At 39.0% G+C, this 22815-nt stretch overlaps 1 protein-coding gene across 8 annotated transcripts in view; it reads left to right on the top strand.

Moving 5' to 3' along the window:
* Positions 1-22815, top strand: part of adgrl3.1 (adhesion G protein-coupled receptor L3.1) — a 161387-nt gene that overhangs the window by 19842 nt on the left and 118730 nt on the right. For all 8 annotated transcript variants that reach the window (XM_008416710.2, XM_008416760.2, XM_008416742.2 and 5 more), the window contains exons 2-3: positions 691-769; positions 22153-22318. In XM_008416710.2, coding sequence (XP_008414932.1) covers positions 22159-22318 — 160 coding nt within the window. In that variant the 5' untranslated portion in view covers positions 691-769; positions 22153-22158. The remainder of the gene's footprint in view (positions 1-690; positions 770-22152; positions 22319-22815) is intronic.

Genomic DNA, 22815 nt, shown 5'->3' with positions numbered 1-22815 from the left:
GATCCTGGAGAAGAAGAATTCTCCTGCAGCTTGATCATCATACCACACATCATCATGGAAATGTAGTGTTATGGTTGATGTCTGGAGTTAATTTTAAAGATAGAATGAGACACACTGGTAAGAATAACAGAACAGATACAGAAGTCGGTAGAGAAAAATGAAATGACAAAATTGGAAGAGGATGCAAACCATTTCAGATATGAAAGTCTGTCTCTGCGTCCGTGAAACACAGCTACCAATTTCCCCTCGTCCCTGGCATTTGACAGAGAAATGCTAACCATATCAACAAGCTATCATGGCACAAGAGAGCTTTCCCCTCAATAAACTGCCAGGGAGAACAGAGGTAGACCATTACAGTCTTTGATATCCCAACACTTAAGAGGTCATTACGAGGCGGATCGCACAAGCACATACACACACACACACACACAAGCGTGGCGGCGTAAACACCAAACAGGCGCCCCGGCGAGCCGCAGCGGCTTTGTGAACTGTCTGGTTCTTGTGTTTGAGTGGGTTATGGCTATTCACACAATCTGGATGAGGCCATTATTCACATGGCACCCCACATTCACTACATATTATAGCTATCTGTCTCTATTGTGAAAAATGACAGGGACTTCAGTTCAGTGAGCTTGAATAACACCCCCTCCTCTCTCTGTGCCTCCCCCCACCCCTCGCTCTTCTCTCCAGGTTGAGGATGTCCTGCTGCCACTGAGATGTGATTCTCTGCAGTTTCATTTCCCTCCAACAAAAGAAGATACACTATCAGGTAAGAATATGTGTGGGGGGGATTAAATACATGCAGTGTGGTTGTGTAACAATTTTAAACATATTTACCAAGGTACACTGGTCAGGTCAGAATTCATTTTTATTTACAGCAGCCATATTTAGGCCTGAAGGGATAGCCAAGCAAATGCACACACACAGCTGGTGCTGTGTTTCTTTTTTTGCAGACTCTACAGTATGCGTTATGCTTTTTTAGAACCCAAATGCGACCCGGGGTTTTCCCCAGAGACCTCAGGGTTCCATCTGTGCCAGGAAGTGCTCTAATTGGCCCGAACAAATGTGCCCTCTGAAAGTGCTAATCCAATCTGATTCGACCAGGCTTCAGAAAGAATATGGAAGAACGCGCGGCGTGCCGTGAAGGCAGCAAAGGATGGAAAAACGAGCAGGAGAGACGCACTGGACGCACGGGAGCAAACAGAGTTCTAATTGCAATTGGCCTGCTGTTCATTGAACGCATCAGCAGGAGTTTTACCACGAACGCAGACCTTCATCTGCCCATGAAGCCACTCACCACAACTTATTTACACTGTATTTACAAGCTGAGCAAGACCTGTAAAATGTCGAATTTACGAGCTTCCGTTTAATTAGGAATACTGTCTCCCAGAGTTGGCTGATGAATTGCACAATCAGTTTATTGGCAATAGAGGGAGGCGCAGTTGTTTGATATTGACACACTTGCCAGGGAGCAGCAGTTGACGTCCGTTTTTCACTAAGAGGAGAAATATATTGCATCTTTGCTGTGTAAAAACCCAGAGGTCATGTTTTCATGCAAGATCCTATTCTGTATTGATTGAATTGGCTGAGAGTAATGTGAAAGCAGGGTGCTCACTTTCTCCTACTGTGTGGTTTTGCATTTTTCTTTGCTGTTGGTGATATTTCGTGGGTTCAATTTTCAAGCGTGTTTCACCACAGGCCTCAAAATGTCCATTTTGATGGTGCCGTTCAAGACAAGCGTTAGGCTTTTTTTTTTTTTTACCTTTAGATTTCATTCGCATTGCATCTTAATATTAACATTTTTTCTGCATTCTGAAAATGTGGTGCAGTCCTCAACAAGTCTTGCAAAAATATTCCTTTAATTTTCGACATTTTGTCATGTTCCAAACACAAACTCCAGTGTATTTTACAAAGTTATCAGTAAAGAAAACTCTGAAAAGTGTAGCATTCATACATTATTGTGAAAAGATTTTGCCCCTTTTCATATTTCCTTTCTTTTTGCTTTGTCACATCTAATTTTTGCAAACCATTAAATTTATTTTAATATTAAACATGACTAGAGTAAGTACAAGTCATTGTTTTCTTGTTTAGTATGAGGTAAAAAAAATTATATGAGGTAAAAAAAATTATATAAACCGATCTGAACTTATGTGAATAATTTAAAGCTCCTTTAACCTAATGACAGGTTGTGTTGTCCCTGCCGCCAGCAATTCCAGTGAAAAATCTTGGCAAAAAGTATTTTACATTAATCTGGCCACATTAATTTGATTTAGCCACATTGGATAGTTTTTGAGCATGAATAGCCTGTTTAGGTTGATGGTGTGACATGACTATACATATATAAATATTTTTTTATTTTCTGATTGATCCAAAGGTTCACTTCCAATTGCCCTATGAATATTTGTCCTGCTGCGTAATGTAAGTGCCGTTGAAGTCGAGGTCACAGACTGATTGTCAGACATTCTCCTTCATTGTTTTGTGATACAGAGCAGCATTTATAGTTCCATCAAGTACAGCAAGTTGTGAACGTCTTGAAGCAGCAAAGCAGACTCTACTCTTTGCAGTTTTAGTAGATAAGGCATTGCTGGGACAGTTCACTACTGTTTTATGATTTGTAGAGTGACTCTTATTGTGCTCTATCCAAATCAGTAGATATAAATTACTTTGTTTCTCATCTGTTCGTTTTTTTTTTTTTTTTTTAGATTGGACATATTTTGTAGACTCTGTTAAGCTTTAGGCATGTTTTTGTTGGACAAGTTCTGTTTATAGGATTTATTGAATTTATGGGTCCAGCAGAAATTAGGCCTTTGTGTGACTACTGAAATTAAGTGTTTACTCTTATTTTAATTTGCAATTTAACAAAGAGGGATTTGCATTGTTTTTCCCTTAATTGCTGAAACCATCATTCAAAATTTGTTTGATGATCTGGAATACTTAAGTGTTGGGGAAAAAAAATCAGAAAAATGTGTAGGTTTAGGTTGAAAAACTTTCACAGAGCATGAATACTTTTGCAAGCATGTGATTTCATTTGTCATACACTTCCTGTCCAGGATTTCTCAACCAGCCTGCCTACCTTCCTTCCTTCCTTCCTTCCTCTGCTCTCATATGAATCTGAATGCTTGCTTTAAAAGCTAACTTTGTGATATCAAGGCTGCATTTTGTCTTTAATTCAGCGAAACAATGAGCGAGAAGAAAGAACAGTGGGAAATGGGATATGTCATTCTTTATGTTCGGGTGGTGGAGGGTATGTTTCTGTCCCTGGGAAAAACAGGTGTTTCCTGCTCCACGTACACAACCTTCATTTACCTCATTACTAATGAGCGCTCAGATTGAAATACAATCTGTACCGGCCGGACGTTAAGTGAGTCCACGCAGCAGCACAATGCAGAGGGATAAGTAAATTAGCACGCTTTGAAATTGCATGTTGCACTCACTTGTGATATGCAGTACGTTGCAAAAGTATTCACACTGTATTCACATTTTGTTGGGGTGGTATATGAGAGACTACAGCAAATAAGCGGATATGACTGTGAAGTAGTTGGAAAATGACGCAAGGAAAAAAAAACCTAAGTTCTACAAAGTGTTGCATTTAGATGTATTTGAGGCATCCTTTGTGGCATGCCTGTACCAGCTTCAGTAAGATTGGACAGATAGTGTATGTGAATATCCATTTTCAAGTGTGACCACAAATTCTCAATTAGATTTAGGCTCTGACTTTGACTAAGCCATTCTCTAACATGCATATAATTTAATCAAAGACATTCTGTTGCAGCTCTGGTTGTATGCGTATAGTTGATGAAGTTGTAACATGACTAAATGTGACAAAGGTGTATGAACACTTTTGCAAGTCACTGTGCACACCCGATTTACCTTTAGGTTGACAAACATTTATTAAAACAACTCAAGTGCCTGTATAAAATAATGTATTTGGAATTTTTTTTAATCAAAAATGTTGGTAAATACGACCGCAATTTCAGTAATAGCTTCAAATTTCTAGAATATTCTCTACTAATAAATATTAAATCATTACATTAAAAGGCTAGATTATTGAAATTTTATTATTTCAACATGGAGGCCTTGCTTTTTGTATCCATACTTACTTATTTTTCTATTAAATAAAAATAAGTTGTTTTATTAGAAACTGGTTGTTTCTAATAAAACAACCTGTGCACACAAACAGTAAGTTACCATTCATACCCTCCTTCTTGGTGCACCCCACCATTGAATGCACGCTTATTGTTTTACAATATGACCTGATAAGATGGAGCCCATATTGTAAACCCTGCCAGTCAATGCCATCCACACAGCTGCCACAGAAAGGCTGCAGATTGTCCAGGGTCCAAGTTGAGGGCTTTGAGGCTGCCACTTGTGGCATGCGTGTTTTCTGTGCTGGCGTACTTTCGTCTGTGCTGTTTGTGCCTGTAAGACAGAAGCCTGTTTCTGAGAGTTGACAGATGGACCCGTGCAATTAGACGCAGCCTGGCTGTGTGAAGCAATGCACACAAACAGACGTGTGCAAACCACATGAACCCAGAGCCGGGCAAGGGTGCAGATGTCTCTGAAACTCTCGATCTGACATAGGATGCAATAGAGATGCAGATCTGTTTGCATGTCTCTGTGTCTGTCTACCTAGTGGGGGGAAACTTATTTGTGTTTATTTAATAAATGAGCTGGCTTTGTGCAATATTCATGAAATTAATAGAATTACTTTTATGTCTCTTTAAGCCATTTCAAATCAGAAATATTTGAGTTTTTCATTAAATTCCATTCAAATTTGACATTTGGTGTAAATATTTATTTACTAATTTTTTGTATACAGACACAAATTTCATGTGAATTTATTAGGCTTTATTAGTATTTGGATCATATTCTGTTACAAAATAATATGTTATAATTCTTAATAAGATTAGTCAGAATTGTTTCAAAGTGATCTAGATTTTGCTCATTTTGTCTCCCTAATGACTGACCGGTTGTCCTTTGGCAGATGCAGTAACTATCCCAGCAAAATGATGCAGCCACCACCATGCGCAATGTTAGTTTTAGGCTGTCAAATATGAAAAAAAGAAAAGAAAAAGAGACTACCTATTACCTGAACACCTTCTTCCACATGCTTACAGTGGCTCGTGGCACACTTCAAACGGAAATATTTGTGTCTTTCTTTAAGCAACTGTTTATTTTCCTCAACATTTGTATTTTTAATCCCACAACATGCGTTGTCATAATGAGATTAAATGATAGATGCCAAAGTAAAGAGGAGTAAATACAAACTTTCAGATTTGTATCTGTTGAAACATAGGAAACCTGTGTCATTTTACTTCCTTTTCACAGTTATGTGCTACTTTGTTTTCACATAAAGTTCCAATAAAAATATTAGTTTAAGATTGTGCCCTATACATAAGATGTATAAAACTTCCATACTTTCACAAGAAGAAAAAAAAATCATCAGATGAACTGATATGTTAAAAAAAAACAAAACATAAAAATAAAAAAAAATCAGCATTTGGCATTAATAGGCATCTGCTGACAATAATAGGCATACAAATGCGACAAAAGATAACACTTCTGAATTTAGCTCGAATAGGGATGTGTTGACCTTTGGTAACAGATCGGCCCAAAGGAGATTGGATTCACACTGAAAGGTCATTTTTTAAGACTTGGTTGTGTTGCAGCTGTGAAAATCTCGCTGCTGAAAAACTCGAAAATCCCCCAACAAGTACCACCAGGACCATGCCCCGTAAGCACTTAACCTTTAACTTTTCCAGTGGCGGGGCTCTTTGCTCAGCGGTGCGGCTCAGTGCAACTGTACTGCATGGCTCCCAGGTGTGATGATGGCAACGTGTGAATGTAATCTGTCTTTCTCTCCTTTCAGCTGCTTCCCCTCTGTCATTCATGCAAACCCAGAGCATGTTTTGTCAAAGCACGGTTGAAAGGAGATTATCCATTGATCATTTATGAATACGTGTCAAATGTTACTCCAGGAATGACTGTTTCTCCCATTTTTCCTTGGTTTAGTCTGTGACTTGTTGACTGTTCCGTAGATACAAGTCAATCCCTTATGTATGCTTTCTTTCCTCCTAAGATCTGCATAGAGCAGCAGGGGAGCACAAACACACACGCACGCACACACACACACACACACCACAAAGTGACACGCATATATACTCAGATTAAAATTCATTTGCAAACACACACATATTGACACTTACAGTGCATTGGCACCTGAGTGCATTGGTACAACCTCCAGGACATGTACACTTGCATACACATATCAGCTGGGAATAGCCTACAGAGATGCTCTTTGTAAACAAGTTGGAAAAGGCAGCTATTCAGGGCCACACCATATTCCATGTAGGATTAGCCGCCTTATTTGTGTGAAGCGCTTTTATTGAAGAAAACAAGTCACAGTAGTAAGTCCTGTTCTTTCTTCCTAACCGGTGCCTTTTCCCATTTATGGTGTTTTGCTTGCAGAAAAGTGCTAATCATGTAGAGTGTATTGTAAATGAAGACTTCTAAAGGCCTCAGCACAGCAATGTGCAGATGCTCTCACAGATGTTTTCCCTCCATGTGTCTGTTTACCAGTTCAATTATCCTTATCATCCACTACAGATTGTTGATATATTTAGGGGCCTTCAACATAAATTTAATCAAAAACACAATGTTACATTTGCAGAAAAAGTCCACTTTTGTGTTTACTGTACATCTTGGTCAGAGATGGCAGATGTTTCATTTATTGTGAGAACATACAGTGTGTAGCAAAGCAACCAATTATGGAAGGCTTACATTCACATTTTTTTCCCCAAATAAATTAGTTTCTTCAGTGTTTCAAAAAGAAAAAGTTTAAACTCTTTTTAAACAGTTTACCCTGTTATTATACACACTATCTTATGAAAATATGCACACGCTTCTGCTTCTGCACATTTTGACACAAGTAGCCAAGAAATTTATACAAGTCGACTTTGTCATATCACTAAATAAACTCAAGAACTGATTCCTTTATTTTTTCAGAGTAAGAGTCTCACACATATATACAGCCTGTTAGGCTTAAAATACTGAGCTTCAGATGAGGGCTGATATTAAAAGATGAGACTTATTCCACCAGATATAGTCATTCTGAGACTTGCTTCATTTGTGGCATTTATATCAAGACCTAATGCCATGGGGAAACTACTCAATATACCAATAATTTACAATAAAGATTAAAAAAAAAGATTAAAAACCAACAGAAAACATATATCTTTCATGTAATTCTATGAAAATCAGATTGAATAATTCAGTTTAATCACTGTGATCCCACTTTCAATCTCTGCTGAATTACTGTATTTTCAGTGCACCTGCCTGCTTTGGTTTGCTGATTGGAACACATCCGCCCACCAGGGATATGAAACTGCAATAAGATCCAGACCTCAGGTCTGTGTGATTTGAATATGAAATGATTAGATTATTGATTTTGGCTATTTGGATCTCCCACCCGAGGTGATGCCGAGGCGGCACAATCACCGCAGATGACATTTAGTACTGTGTTTACCTTCGCTGTCCCCATTGATTGCATCAAAATCGCCACCCATGCATCCTGCAGGAGCTCTTTGTCTCATCAATTTGCAAGAAGTGAAGGATGGAGCTCCTCAGAAATGCAACAGTTGTGGCCTTTGTGTGTGCAAATAACCACATTGCCTTGCAATCAAGAGTGACGCCATTGCTACGGGCTAACATTTCAAGTACCTTTGAATATAATTTTGAACTGATGCATTTCATGCGAACAACAAATGCACTCTAAATAACACAGGTGAAACAAGCATTTTAACATCAGTTTTTCTATATTTTAAGATGTCTTGAATGACAATTTAGGACACATTATACATTTTTATTTGCAATTTCATATTGCCATTTCAATTTAGACTGTGTACTATCAACCTCTTAGAAAGTACATGAAGACATCTTGCACTTCAACCTTCAGATAAAAGTACAGCACATTCTTGAGCTAAGCACCAACCTTGTTGAACTACAGATTTCAAAAATATGTATGCCAACATTGATAGAAATAAAGGTTGAATTATTCCAACATAAGTATAATCCACACAATGTCTAAAACTCATGTAGAGTGAATATACAACGTCTACATAAATCAGTTTGCACATAGAGGGCCATGTAAAATCTTTTAGAGTCCTTTTCCACATTATGTATTTTGTACCATTAAAAATTAAATCCCTGTGGAAGATAAAAATATAAACAATAAAAACAAACTGCAACAAACTGCCTTTATAGCTGTTGACACTATTTAACAAATATTTGGTGAAAACACTTCTTTTGTAGTGGTCGATTTGCTAATATTTCCCTATTCTACCTTTTTAAAGATCTCAAAATCTCTCGTATTACACAATTCTCTTCAAGGGAATTGTGTAATAAAAATTTGCTAAGTCTGACAAATTTTAGTCAGACTTAACTCTAATCTATGACAGCGAGGTTTTAAAACATTTTTCCGGTGAAGTCATTCTCTTGTTATACATACAGCTTTTTCCTTCAGATTGATCAGTTGTAGAAATTCAGTCCAATTTTAAGGCAACCACATATAAGCTCTAAACCTACACACAAAGATCAACCCTGCAGGGAATAGCAATAACTCTTAATTTTTATCTTTTTTTTTTTTTTCATATGATGCTCCAGGTACATTTCTTCCTAGCGCACTGCTGGGCCTCCTCAGTCCCAGCAAACTTTGAAGAAAAATCTCTTCCTCAGTGCAGATTTCCGCCTTTGTTCTCAGAGAACTAAAAAGGCAACGTCAAACAAATGTATTTGCAGACAAATGTTCCCGCTTCACCGTGGACATCCGTCACGGGATGTTATGTGCACATCACAGTGTTCGGTTTTGCTGCCGTCAAAGGGTCTCAGAAGGACTGTAACATTCAGTGTATTCTGTGATATGCGAGTGAGGGGTATTCTTTATGAGTCCACCACTGTGTGTTTTCTTATGCATAAGTGAAGGTGACAGTCTGAAAACGAATGTATCTCCCTCTTATCCATCTGTTTTTTCAATCCCATTTTCTCAGCATTTAGACAATCCAGCCTTAAGTGCTCCCTTTTATATTTATATACCAGTGTTGATGCTTATGTATTATTGAATCATGAAGAGCCTGGTAAGCACCCCAGAAAGGCCTATTTCAATAAATATTTCAAGACCTCGATACAGTTCACGACTGCAAAAGCAAAAGGTTGGGTGCTTGATGTCTTATGCAGGAATCTCTTTTTCTTTGCCTGACTTTACTGAATCACTGGGATCTGAGCAAATCTTTGGAAGTTTGCATTTCTCTGAGCCAGTATTTGGATGTCCTATTAGAGGGATAGGAGAAGCAGTCTCGTTATCTAGACTAGAGGGATCTCCTTCAGGTAGGGTTAGTTTGAAATGCAAAACAAAGGATGAGGAGCCCATGAAGAGCGGTAAACATTTCTAATCATCTTTACTGAGCAGCAAGGAGGAATTGCATTGACGGAGGATGCGGCACAAGAAATGCACCGAACCGAAAACGGGCATTGAAAAAAGATTGCATGAACGTGAACGAAAGGTCCAGAACTTGAAAAAGAATAACTGATAGTTGATTGAAGCTCCTATTTATTTAGAGATTTGAGGATATTCGCATATGAAGCCTGCTTCTCGGGGGTTCAAATGTATGCCACAAGTCTTGCATCTGGCCTGTTTTTCTGCCTCTTTCATCAAAGCACCATCACTCATTGCTGAGGTGGCTGTTCTTCGTACTGTACTGTACGGGACGACTTTCTCTTCCCCCCTCTGACAAATACAATCGCATGTGCACATAAATGTTGCCTCCGGGTTTAAGGCACGGCTTTGACGGATCCATTTTGACAGTACTGGGTTCAGAGCACAGCGACAGGGGAAGAGGGAGATGGCGACGGAGGGAAGAGGGAAGGTGGTATGAAGGAGAAGACAGATGAATCAAAGGGAGGAGTATAACGGCTGTGGCAGTAGAATCAACATCAATGCGTCTCTCGCTGACATAATTGAGTGTATCAGAGGCAGTTTTGTAAACCATTAGTTTCACCCCCGCTTATCGGTGACTCTCTTCTATTTGTAGAAAACTGCAGCGTCATCTGTGTGACTACATGTGATCATAGGTTTAGAAATGTGCAGTGTTTTGCAAAAATATTCATTCATAGCCCTTGAACTTTTTCGCCTCACAAGCAGAAACTTCAAATAATTTTATTGGGATTTTATGTAAAACTGAGGGCACGTAGAAGTAGAAGTATACATTGTAGGGTGCTGTGGTGGCGAAGGGCAAAGCACAAACCATGTATTGAGGCCTTAGTCCTCATGCCGGTGGTCGCAGGCTCGATTCCCAGCCTGGCGACATTTGCCGCATGTCTTCCCCCTCTCTCATGACCCCCTTTCCTGTCAAACTACTTTCAAATGAAGGCCACTAGAGCCAACAAAACCTTTAAAAAAGAAGTATTCATTGCTTTAGATTATTTTCTTGTCCTGGAAAGTTTCCAGTTGTGCCATACCCCTTTTTAAAATGATAAATGTCCTGTACCCCCATAGAGCTTTATCAAGTCCAGGGGACCCCAAAGTGCTTCACACTACATTCAGTCATTCACCCATTCACTCACACATGGTGGCAACCACAGAGGCAGAAGGAGAGGGGATCAAGCCAGCAACCTACCAATTGTGGGACAAACTCCTCCACAAATTATTGGGACCACCATCGTCCCAATAATTGATAGTTTTGAACAGTGCTTTGTAAATTGGAATTGGCTAATATTTGACAGCAGAGCAGTTTCTCAAATACATTTCAGTGTAAGGAGCTTAGTTTTTACCTGAAACGGAGAGTAAAGTTCATAATGTTGAGTATTTCAATCAGATTATCTGTAATTTGAGTTGGCCTGTGCGGCAAATGTAACGTAATAGGCTCCAATTCTGACAACATCATATTCAACAGACGTGTGCGTCTCCATTTCAAATCTGAAGTGACATTTGCTTTTACCTTTGAAGCAGAGTGAGACGTGAGCGTACTTACTGTATATCCCTGATGAGCACAATTTCATTGTGTTCCTAGTTGCTCCCGTGTCTGTGAAATGAGAAGTTTTATTGGAAGGTTTCTGTGTTTCTTGAAACCCACAGACAATCCCAGAAAGATGAAGAAGTTGAGAAAGGACTTTGAGGGAAAAAAAAAATTCTTCTAGTTCAATGTTTGTTCAGTATCACTGGTTGGATGTTTGAACTTGGTGTGAAAGGGGACTAGAAGTGAACAGAGGCAACATTCCCCGAGCCTGTTATGTCTCACACTGGTACAAACATGGATTTTAACTTTCTGCTGTTGTTTTTTCTCAGAAAATAAACTTTCAGCCAACTTTAACCCAAAAGTCCTTACCAGTAAATATTAGGATTCCGATGTTCCAATTTTTGACATGAATTTTTAGCTCTGAGTAAAAAAATATTGTTTATTAACCCTTGTGCGTACGAGGACTGAGGCAAACGTGGAGGACTGTGGCAAATGATACAAGTCTTATGGGTATGGGGTCGGTTGGACACATTTGTAAACGCAAGGGTTAAAGAGGATCTTCTGGAAAGTTTTCACACATTTTTTTTTTATTATTATAATTTTTTTTTTTAGCTTTTTTTATGGTATTCCTAAAAGTGGTAAAAATGTTCACTCTGTGAGCAGTGGGATCAAGTCTAGTGTTTATCACAAGTCCTCCATAGGAGAACTGTACTGAATTAGAATACACAATGACAATGTTGCTATAGTGAATCATCTCTTCTTAGTACTTTAATGTCCACAAGGCAAAAAAATGCAGTTTAGTTAAAAAAATAAAAATTAGGAGTCAAAGATATGAATTTTGTAAATAGCGACCTATCTTGAACATGCTGTACATCAAATTTGTGTCTCTAAGCCTGTTAGCAATAGCATCTTAAAGACCAATGTTGGAAATTATATTCCACCTGATCATGATGCAATTTTCTAATGGGTTAGCAAGCAGTATGCATCTGCAGTTTAGCTGGTGAGAAGGTCGGCTGTTATTTGTTTCCAGAAGAGAAATGCTCAGTTTCATAAATGTTTTAAAATTGAAAAATTGTAAGTCAGGCTCTCAAAACAAATAGCTAATACGATTAGCTTTGATATCTTGGTCAGCTTTGACAGCCTTTTGTTCTTTGGACAGATAGGGCAAATGCAAATATATTTTAGCATCATGCAGAGTAGCATGTTTGGGGCAAATGACTTATCATTTATACGCATATATAGATTAGGGCTGAAATTATTAATTGGACAAAGGATGGTGAATTGTGATGAATCACTTATTGATATAACCATCAATTAATCAATTTATTGTTACGTGGATTAACTGGATGAGCAAATAGTCCCAAAAAAATTGACCGTTTGCTGAAAAACAACATACTCAGAGCAGTAATTAAGCCAGAATTGTACAAAAATGTATACATATTGCATTTAAAATGAAATATAAAAAAAAAACGTTGTCTGCAAATACATTCCAATTCTAGAATTTTAAAGAGGTAGTGTTATGTATTTGGTAACACTTCATTTGAAGGGGGGTGAATAAGACTGTCATGACACTGTCATAAACATGACATAACACCGGTCATGAACATGAATAAGCCTTCATGAATTTTTATGACTGTTGTCATAAAGTCATTCGGTAAATTATGACACTTTTAATACAAAGTTGACATTATTCAAAATGTCTTTGTTATGACAACTTGACATTAACCAAGAAATCATTACTGTTTAAACGTTACCTTTAATAACATAAGTTACCTAATTATTAAAGTGCAATCAGTAATACTTTTATAACAACTTTATATCACGTATACCTTTTGGAATACGTGTGCCTCACTGTCTCCTGCTCCCCTCCCCATTTATATTATCATCATTTCTGTCTTGATTAATCCATCCATCTTTCCATTTTTATTTTTCTGATCATTATTCCTCCCCGGTCCTCTCTGCATGCTATGCTATTTCATCTTCTGCCCTCCGTTTTTATCCTCCATCTTCTCTTCCTTCCCGTACACTCCCATCTGCTCCGCTTCTCCTCCCCCTCGCAGTGTTTCCTTGCATATCTCCACCTCAGCCCATCTAGTCTCATGAGGGAGGCAGCGCATGCAGAGTTGATTAGACTGGAGCATTTGAAAGTTCAGAGCAGAGCGCAACAGAAAGTGGTGCCTAGCCGGCAGGCAGAGACGAATCAAAACGGATGTGCCTTGCACAACGAGGTTGTTGGCGAAGGATTTTCAGGGTGGTTTCAGAGCATTGGATTTCTGGGAGCGTCCTCAGAGCAGTCAGAGTCAGCCATGCGGAAACTGCAGTGGTCCGGTCAAAGCAGGAGCTTTCCCCAGATGCATAGCATGTCAAACACAGAGGCAAAGGATGGTCTGCTGTGTAAAAATGTTTTAGACACACACATACACACATACGCGCGCATATACACATATACACACACACACGCGCATATTATATACGCGTGAACCTGTATATATATATATATATAATAGCTATTTTGCAGAGAAAGATGGACTATTTAGATTTGCATAACAGGTATAGAATACCCCAGAAGACTTAAAAAATCTTGTAGCTTTATTGACTATTGTGACCTAATTTGTGATGGTCTGCTACATAAAATTCAAATAAAAATAGATGAATGAAATGTGGAAAAAAAAAAGGTAACATGCATAAATACTTTGCACAATTTTGCATATAATCTAAATATCACAGATAAAAAGATGGCAACCACTACCTACCACAGATTTTGAAATGAGGACATTGCGTTTGTACCATAATGACTAAAACATGTCCCACAGATGTTGGGGTGACCCATACCTTCCAGGCTGCTTTCTAGCACTCTGTGGTTCTCAGCCACACAAAAGAATTACAAACAGTGCTGCATAAAATAAATCACTGGGCAGATTGTCTTAAGGCCACAGATGACAAGTGTGCACATTCCTACAGTTAAACTGCCCCTCACCCATGTTTTGCGCACATACACGTCGGCGCTTTCAACTGTGTGCCTACTGTACATGTTGGGATGCTGCCAGTGGGATGCTATCATGCTGCTTTCCGCTACTTCAGTAAGATATACAGAATCAGAGTGAAAGACACAAGCTGACACGACTGTTGGTCTTGTCGAGTTAAGATTTGACCAGCACAAACACTAACTTGTCATTAATTGTGATTTTAATGTAGACAGAGGGGGCCATGTGTGTGACCTCTCCCCTTCCTCAAGTTGAAGCACAACAGATACATGCTGTGGCCATGTTCCCAAGATGTTCATATTGTTTTGGAGCTGACAGTATGTTTCCTCTGAGCCTCTGGTCATGCTGAGGGGCAGCTCACTGCCAGTTAGTTTCTCTCAGCACAGAATTTGTCCTGTCCTACTTTGCTTTGTCTACATGACAGTAATTTGTTGGGTTTTTTTTGTTGTTTTTTTGTTTTGTTTACATCATATAAGCAGAGATTAGACTTTTAATGATTCATTGAGCTCTCAAGATGAGACAATACAAAATATTACATGGAATTTTATCTTTATTTTGTTATGGGGAACTAAGAATTAATTTGAGAAGACCTTTGCAGTTGTGTACACTAGGTTTGACTTGTCTATGTATGCATTGTTTTCATATTTGTGGAAATACTTACATAAAGTGCAGAGGTGAGGTCATGCCATGTTTAGTTGCTGTAAAGAAGGGCATTGCTAAGACTGTAAAACATCTTACAGTCTTAAGACTGATATTTTAAAATACCTTGGGCATTTGATGTTAAAGATTATCGTGGATAGTATGTTTATTACGATACAAAAATGTCATACTTGATGCCTGTGAAAATATTCAACCCCATTTTTGACACTGCAGATCTTTTAAATAAATATGGTTCTTTCTGATAAAGATTGGAAAATTGTAACCAATAACAGTGTAAAATATTCCATTTATTAAGCCAATGAGTTGTTTTGGCAACCCTATGCTTGGTTTAAAGGATTTTAACTCCACTGAAAACATCTGCTTAAAATTTTGTTCTCTCTCACAAGAGAAGGTTAGGGATGGACCTTCACTCGCGCTGTTCAACATGTCTGTGTGCCGTGTGCATCTTTCAAATGTGGCCTGTATTTTGTGCACTGTGGTGGTTTTGAGCGCCACACGCATGATGCACATTGGAGACGTGGTTGTGTTCATGTGGGTCAGGTGCGGTGATCTGTTTTGTGCTTGGCCTCCGATAATATCCTCCAGGCGTCCCTGGCTTCACGCACACGAACACACACGCACACGCACACACACACACACACACACACACACACACACACACACACACACACACACACATACACACACACACACACACACACGCACACACACGCACACGCGCACACACACACACACATCCTTATTCTCTTTCGTTGTTGCTCTCAATAACTCTTGAACTTGTGCTGTCCTCTTCACCACACAGCAGTCCAGTCTTTTGAAAACCATTGGTAGAAAGCCACAAAATTAGCCGCGTCGCAGTGGTCACAGTGTGTGAAAAAAAAAAAAAGTAGTGGCTTACAGTCCGGATATTACAGTTTGTGGAAAATCATCTGTGACTCAGTGCTTTAGATAAATGCAACCAACTGGGTCAGACTGGACAGGAATTCAATCCGTATTGTTCTGAACAGTGCCCAGACAATGTATATTGATAATGATTATGTCATACCATGGATTATACTATGTATTCTGATGTAGCTGTTTAGGGCAGGAAATTATTATGCGAATAACACTCTACATTTATCTTGTCTGATGTCATTCTAAGGTTTTGAACTAATATCTTAATGTTAGAACAGCGCCCTTTTCCAGCCAGAACTAGTTGGCACTTGCTTGCCCTGTACCACTCGTGACCTGATGTTCCTAATGTCCAGAGAGGAACCAGTCGTCTCCAAAATCAAAACCAATATGCAAAGTTTTTACATTTCTAACACAGTCTAAATTAGCCAAAGTCAGGTGTTGACTATAATCGAAAATAGCGTTTTAAATAGAACCTTACAACTCTGTACTTCTACTGGCTTCATTATACTATTTAAGGGGGTCTAGGCTTCTTCGTTGCGTTTGTAACAGAGTCAGTCAGCCTAGCCGTCACAGAGTCTGTAATTGTTAGAAAAACAACAGTGCTTTCCTACTTCTAAATAAGAACTTCACGCACAGGTACCAGTTGTTTAGCTTGAGGCACTCACCTTTATATCTGGGGTTCATTGTAATAATAAAAATAATAATAACAAAAATAACTTTGTCTGGCACAGCAGCTAGAGCACAAGACAGACTTTGACAAAAAAAAATTATTCATCATACTCTGGGCAGGGCTGTAATTAATTGCGCATTGTTAGGATTTGAATGTACCTCATTACAGTTCACAGGCCAGACTTCTAAGTTTTTCTCGTGATTAGTCATCTCCCCGTTGCAAAATGAACTACCTAATTTGTGTGCGTCCATATGTGTATGTTTAGCCACTCCAATCAAAATTCCTCCTCCCTCCGTACCTACACTGATGATTATTTGCTATGTCACCTTTACCCATTAGTGCAGTCTTTACCCAGGAAACAGCTGTCCTCTCTGATTTTAACCAAAAAACATGCAGGCGTTCACTGCCAGAGAAATGGTCCATTGTTAAACTTACCTGGCAAGCCAACCGAAGGTAATTTACCATAGCTTGGCAGACACATGCCATTTTACTGAACATGGTGCATAACCCCTTGAGCTTTGTTCTGCACCAACTTCTCTGTCCAACCAAGCAGAGAATGAACAACTGAGGAGACTAAAGAGTGAGAAGTACAGGTAAAAAAGACAAAGTGAAGGAAAACGACAAGGGAAAAAAACATGCATGAACTGCAGAGTGCTTTCTGATTCAATTGTAGCACAATGCAGAACAAACTGGCCAGATAAAATGCATGGGCAACTACAACTCTTATAGGTGCATGCAAATGTGTTTTTTTTCATGAAAGGCACAATATAGTTCTTATTACACGGCATTGTTTTAATAATTTATTCAAAGTTAGGGATTTATCTGATTAATGCCAACTAATGAAACTTCTGAATAAGCTGAGTTTTGCTTGCCTTGTTAAAAAGAAAGAAATGTAGATATCTTGCAAAAAGAATTTGAGCTTTTCAATTTTATTTGATTTGGTTTTTGCGAGTTGTGTTGTGGACTGCTTCACTGAGAATAATAATCCTTGTCAGAAATCTTTATAGAGTAGATTCTACACTTTTTGTTTGTGGAATGATTTGAGCTTTTGTTTTGTTCGAGATTTGAAGTATAAGTGAAATTATTTAAAACCAATAAATGGGCACAAAGATTTATATTTTTTGTGGATTTTCTCTAATCTGCACAGGATCATAATTGTACATACAAGCTCAAATGTGTACAACCCTCCCCCCTGCAACTTCCCAAGTGGTATTTGGTTAAATATATTTGAGCAATCTTCCAGTACAGTTAAAGTCATTGCCATTCTGGAACCTGAATGTTGACTTAGTGTATAATCAGTCACAGTTTGGTTTTCTTTAAGTCATTAACCCCAGTTACACATGAAAACAGGTGCTGGAATGGATACAGTGTTTGGTATGGCTCTTTCTTGACTCTGTTGAAAATATGTTAACTGTTAAAGGAGGAAACTGGCCAGAAAGCCAAGTACAAAAAATGAACTTTGCCACTACTGATGCTCATTATGTTTAGTTTTATATAAGTGCACAGCTTAAAACACAGATATAACATTAGGACAGCTGATAAGCTGTGTTTGGCAATTTGGGGTGTACAGCACAGCCTAATGAAGTGAGAAGCATTTATGTGTGAAAGTTTGTATGTGCAAGTCAGGGCGTACCAACGCAAGTGATTATGCATGTGCATGTGTAGGATGACGCATGTTGACAAGGTAGCCCAAACCAGTCAGCACTCATTAGTGAAAACGAGAATCCTCGAATGAAGAGCGCTCCGACAGCCAGGGTACTCGTTAGGGGACGGCACACATACAGAATTAACCCAACATCAATTAGCTCATTCATAGATGCAATCGAGTCTGTTAGTCTTGCGACCTTAGTGACAGCTCCGGTTATGTCGACCTTGTAGGAAATGAATATTTGGAGCAGAAAAAATTGGGACATTAAAACTGTATCACTTGTGCATGCAAAGCTAGGAGGCACCATTATCTCTTGTTTGTTTTAGGCTCATATAAGTTTTTTTTTGCTGATGTCAACACTCACTAACTCAGCCAATCATATGACATCAAACCGACGAAGAAGTTCAAACCGAACAGCAGAATGGGGAAGAAATTATATTTAAGTGACTTTGAACATGGCAAGGTTGTTGTGCCAGACAGATTGATCTGGAGATTTTAGAAATTGCTGATTTTCTCACTGGTTTACTGAAGTTGGTCTGAAAAAACAAACAAACAAAAAAAAATCCAGCCAAATGGGATATGTATGGATGAAAATGCCTTGCTGACGTCAGAGGAGAATGGACAAAGAAGGAGATGGGCTACAGCAGCAGCAAACCACACTGGATTAAGGGGAGCTCTAACGACAAAAATGAGGTCCAACCCGGTTCTACCGAGGTGTACCTTTTTGAGTGACTTTGGTTGTATGTCAGCAATTTCAGAAAGCGGTAAACTTTGGCCAAATCATTTCAACTGGGTTTGAATTTGTTGTCTTTCGTTACAGCAGGTAAATGTAACACCCTAAATTGAGGATGGGCTCATTCTTTTGTTCTGGTCCTGGATACTAGTTGATGCGTTGCTCTGCTCCTGTGTGGTTGGGTGTGGCTGCACTGAGGTACAGTAAAACTAGCTCAGCAGAAAGAAATGTGGAGTTTATTCCAAGCGACCTTCCCTTATTTGTTAACTCTTTTTTACAAATTATAAGGTTCACAGAGACAAATGATTTTGCCAGAGCTTATTTTCACAGCAGCCTGGTGAGTACAGTGTAAACACATCACATATGTTCTGATAATTAGCGTCATTAGTGCCTGTTTATTCATAATATTTTAACCAATCAGCACATTAAGATGATGAACAGAAATAGGTTAGAAACACATGGCTATGCTTTGGGGCTATAGCTTTTGTCTTTTCATTACAAACTCTGTAGACGGAACATCTTTTTATGTCTCTATTTCAGCATATGGGAGAATGCAGCGCTGCTGAATTATTTACGCAACTACAGTGGTGTGACTTTGGTTTAGTCCTAGATTGCTTCGGGCCATTACAGCACTATTGTCTGTGAGGACACCACAGACAATAAGGGCACAGAAGAAAATGAAAGAGTTAATTAGGCGACGGGAGGGATGCTGGTGGAGCTTAAAGAGTGATGGAATAGCTTTTGAATTATGAAACAGTGGATGGAATGCTGCGACGGGTGGCATCCAGCCATATGTTACCACACAGCTCCTCTATCTAGCCAGGGACAGCTGGTCAGATTGCTCATGTTCAACTGAGTTAGGGACCAATCAATCAAATGCGGGCAACTTGTTCGGCCGTTTAGGCAGAAGCCAGAATAATACACAGGACACTATTGTGAGTGCATCACTTTGGCTGCAATTAGGAATTTGTCAAGAACTGTTAGCAGATATGAAATCTCTCTCACATGGAAGCTTCTACTTACAGAATTAAACGGGTTTGGATGGTAACCAATCCGTGTCTATTTTCAACACAGAAATGTCCAGTGAGTTCTTATTCTGATGCTTCATCAATTTACCAATTTGTATTGAATTTGGTTTCTCATCACACAAATTGACAGCAGAAAACATGATATTTTTGAGCTCATAAAAAAAAAAAACAAATAACATGTAACCCCCCCCCCCCCAGAAAACAAAAAAACGATATTTTACAAAGATAGAAAAAGCAAAAGTAAACATTTTCCAGAGTTGGAAGATTATGATCAAAGTTCTTTAAAAAAAAAACCCCACAACTGATTTCATAAAATGTTTGGACTGCTTTCTTACGGAATGCAAATCAAATTTCCTCTTGTGCTGTTCAACTTCAGCTGAAATTAAGTTTAGCTTGAGTGTCCACGATAATAATCTTAAATTAATTTTCAATTTCAAGGATTGCGTTTGCCATCCAAAAAACAAACAACAAAAAAAAAATGTCCAGATAACTTTACAACTCTTATCATGCCTTGTGTCGTCTGTTCTGAGAGATTCAGCATAGACGTGCCCAAAGGCATATCCGTCTGTCAAGTGTGCAGAATAAATGTTTTTATTTTTTCCCCCCCTTTGCATCTGAGTCATTCTCTTTATGCAACTAAAATTGTTTTCAAGTTCTAAAAAATATCTGAGAAGCTATTTGACTTCACAGCTCTGATATGATTGAGACAGCCTGATATTGTCTTAGTCTCTTCTGGGCCAAAATGATATGGCCACATTGATCAATAGTCTCTGTTACACATGATTTATTTCCCATGGCTCAGGCTGTCTGCTTTGTTCCATCTGTCCCCAGCTCTTGCAAATTTCTGCTGCCTCTCTTTCTCTCAAAGTCTCACACACACAAACTTGACATGAATGCTTAGTTGGGGCTGTGTCCAGGTTCCCATGAGAATGGAGACCACTTAGGCTCAAAATAGGACTTCTTCTGCCTTTGAACCATCCCTATGAAAAATGTGTTTGAAACATAACTAGGTTCATTATATAACAGCTGCACAATGTTGTGATCCTTCTGCATACTTAAAAAAAAACAACAAAAATGTATGAATATATACTTTTTGCAGAGTGTATGTTAAATGTGTAAATATCCCATATTCTATGATTAAAATTGGTGACTTTGAAGGTGCAAACACAAAGCAGTGGAGTTACTTGCTGAGTGGACGAGTGAGCCAGTGATTGAACAATGTTGGCCTGCTTTAATCAGTTCATAAAAAAAGAAGTGGAAACAAGCCTCACCAGTCTGTCACTGTTACAACTTATCTCAGAGACCATCGTCTAATAATTGTTTATTGCTAATGGACCATGAAATGAACAATTAGATCGGGACATCAATGTATTTCACACTTTGATGCTGATGTGGAATGCCAAGTGGAGTGAATCTTGATACAGATAGAACATCAACAGTGAGCATTTAGAGTTGGATCTCTTTCATATTATTATATATGTCGTGTATGTATTGGCATATGATCGGTTTTCCTTGTAACATATTTTTTAGCAACAAATCGTCCTGTTCTTCCAGCAAGGATATTTGAATTTAATTTAAAATAAAAATGTGTAGGAAATCTTTTTAATTTCTAAATTCTTTACTCTTCTGTCATATTGTTTCTTGACTTGCCCTGTAAGCTAGCGGTTCAAAAAATGCTTGCTATTTGAGGTTAATCATTTATTTTTAGGATTTTCTTTAGCGTGACAACATCCCATGCGACATTCCAGCACCAAATTGTTTTAACACAGTCTGTTCCAGTAATCTTTAACAGATATGGGGGAAAAATCTGGCAAATATATGGCATAAACCTTAACTTGTGTTTAATAATACCTAGTCTACTGTTGCCAACTGTGCAACTTTTTTGCTGAGTTTAGTACAGAAACAAATCGATATAGGTCAGGTTTTTGTTAAATATTGGTAATCAGCCAGAAAACTGCAATCAGTGCACCCCTACTTTCTTTTAATTACAACAATAATAACATTTACTCCTGCTGCCCTCGCATTAGAGCATACTGCTAGAATAAAAAAAAACTTTTTTGGCATTTAAAAAAAACACAGATGTTATTACCTGCTTTCATTCTGTGTGCTTTCTGTCTGCTGGCGGGAGGGAACGCACCTTACTCAGCACGTGCAAGTGTCGGTGGCAGAGTGGAAGCATGCATGTGTTTTTGTCCAGCTTTTGTCAACTTTACGATGAGCTCATGGATGTCTAGCCATCGGTGCTTGATGCGCGTAGCGTCTTGCCCGCTGAAATATGTGTGGCAAGTAGAAAAGCCACCACATAGGGACAGAAATTGCCCATGAAGTGATCTGGCCTTTCTTATAAAGACTGATAAAATCAATAACATTAACTGTGAATATCTACAATTACCATATGTGACGATCTTCTTGGCGGGGGTGGGCGCTCTTGTTGGTGGGGCAGGGATTCAACTTCTTCGACAGAGCATCTTCTTGTGTTTTGATATGACATCCAACTGAGCAAATCTTCTCTGTGTCGATCTGCAGGCCTGTATGGTGTCAGGAATACTGAGCTGTGAAAGAAGCAGCTCAGCACTCGAGCGCCTGGGCTCAGCAGGAAGCACCTCTACGTCCGCTTCCAGGTCAAAATCAGACGCCATGTGGGCCAGATGCCTGATCTTCATCTCGGCGTTGGTCGCGCCCATCGCCATAGGTAAGAAACGAGCTCAGATTGATGAGTTTTCAACAGACAGTTTTGTTTTCAAGACTGTTTTAGCTTTTAGTATAATTTGCAATGTTTTACATCATCCTCTGTTTTATTACTGTATTCTTTGGCCAAACCCACAGTTATACTACACACACACGCGCGCACACCTGCACACACACACGCACATGCACGCACACGCATGCACACGTGAGCTGTGCAGATGCAGCCCCAGTAGGTCATGTCCACATTACCTCCTCTCCCCTGTGACAGTGAGCTTGAAAGACTCCAAAAACAGAGCTCTGGCCCACTTGGACTTAATCCCATTAATGGCCATTGTCAATCACACTTTGCCCACTGTGTGCTTGTTCACACGCCTGCTGCCACACAGATGAAATACTTTAAATGCTGAAATACTCAGCGCCCACACAGACCCTCTTCAGACACACTCTCAGGCGCATGCACACACACGCACACACACGCGCACACACACACACACACACGCA

This window comes from Poecilia reticulata, linkage group LG1 (genome assembly GCF_000633615.1).
Source record: "Poecilia reticulata strain Guanapo linkage group LG1, Guppy_female_1.0+MT, whole genome shotgun sequence".
Classification (NCBI taxonomy): Eukaryota; Metazoa; Chordata; class Actinopteri; order Cyprinodontiformes; family Poeciliidae; genus Poecilia; species Poecilia reticulata.
This window is presented reverse-complemented; position numbering and strand designations above follow the sequence as displayed.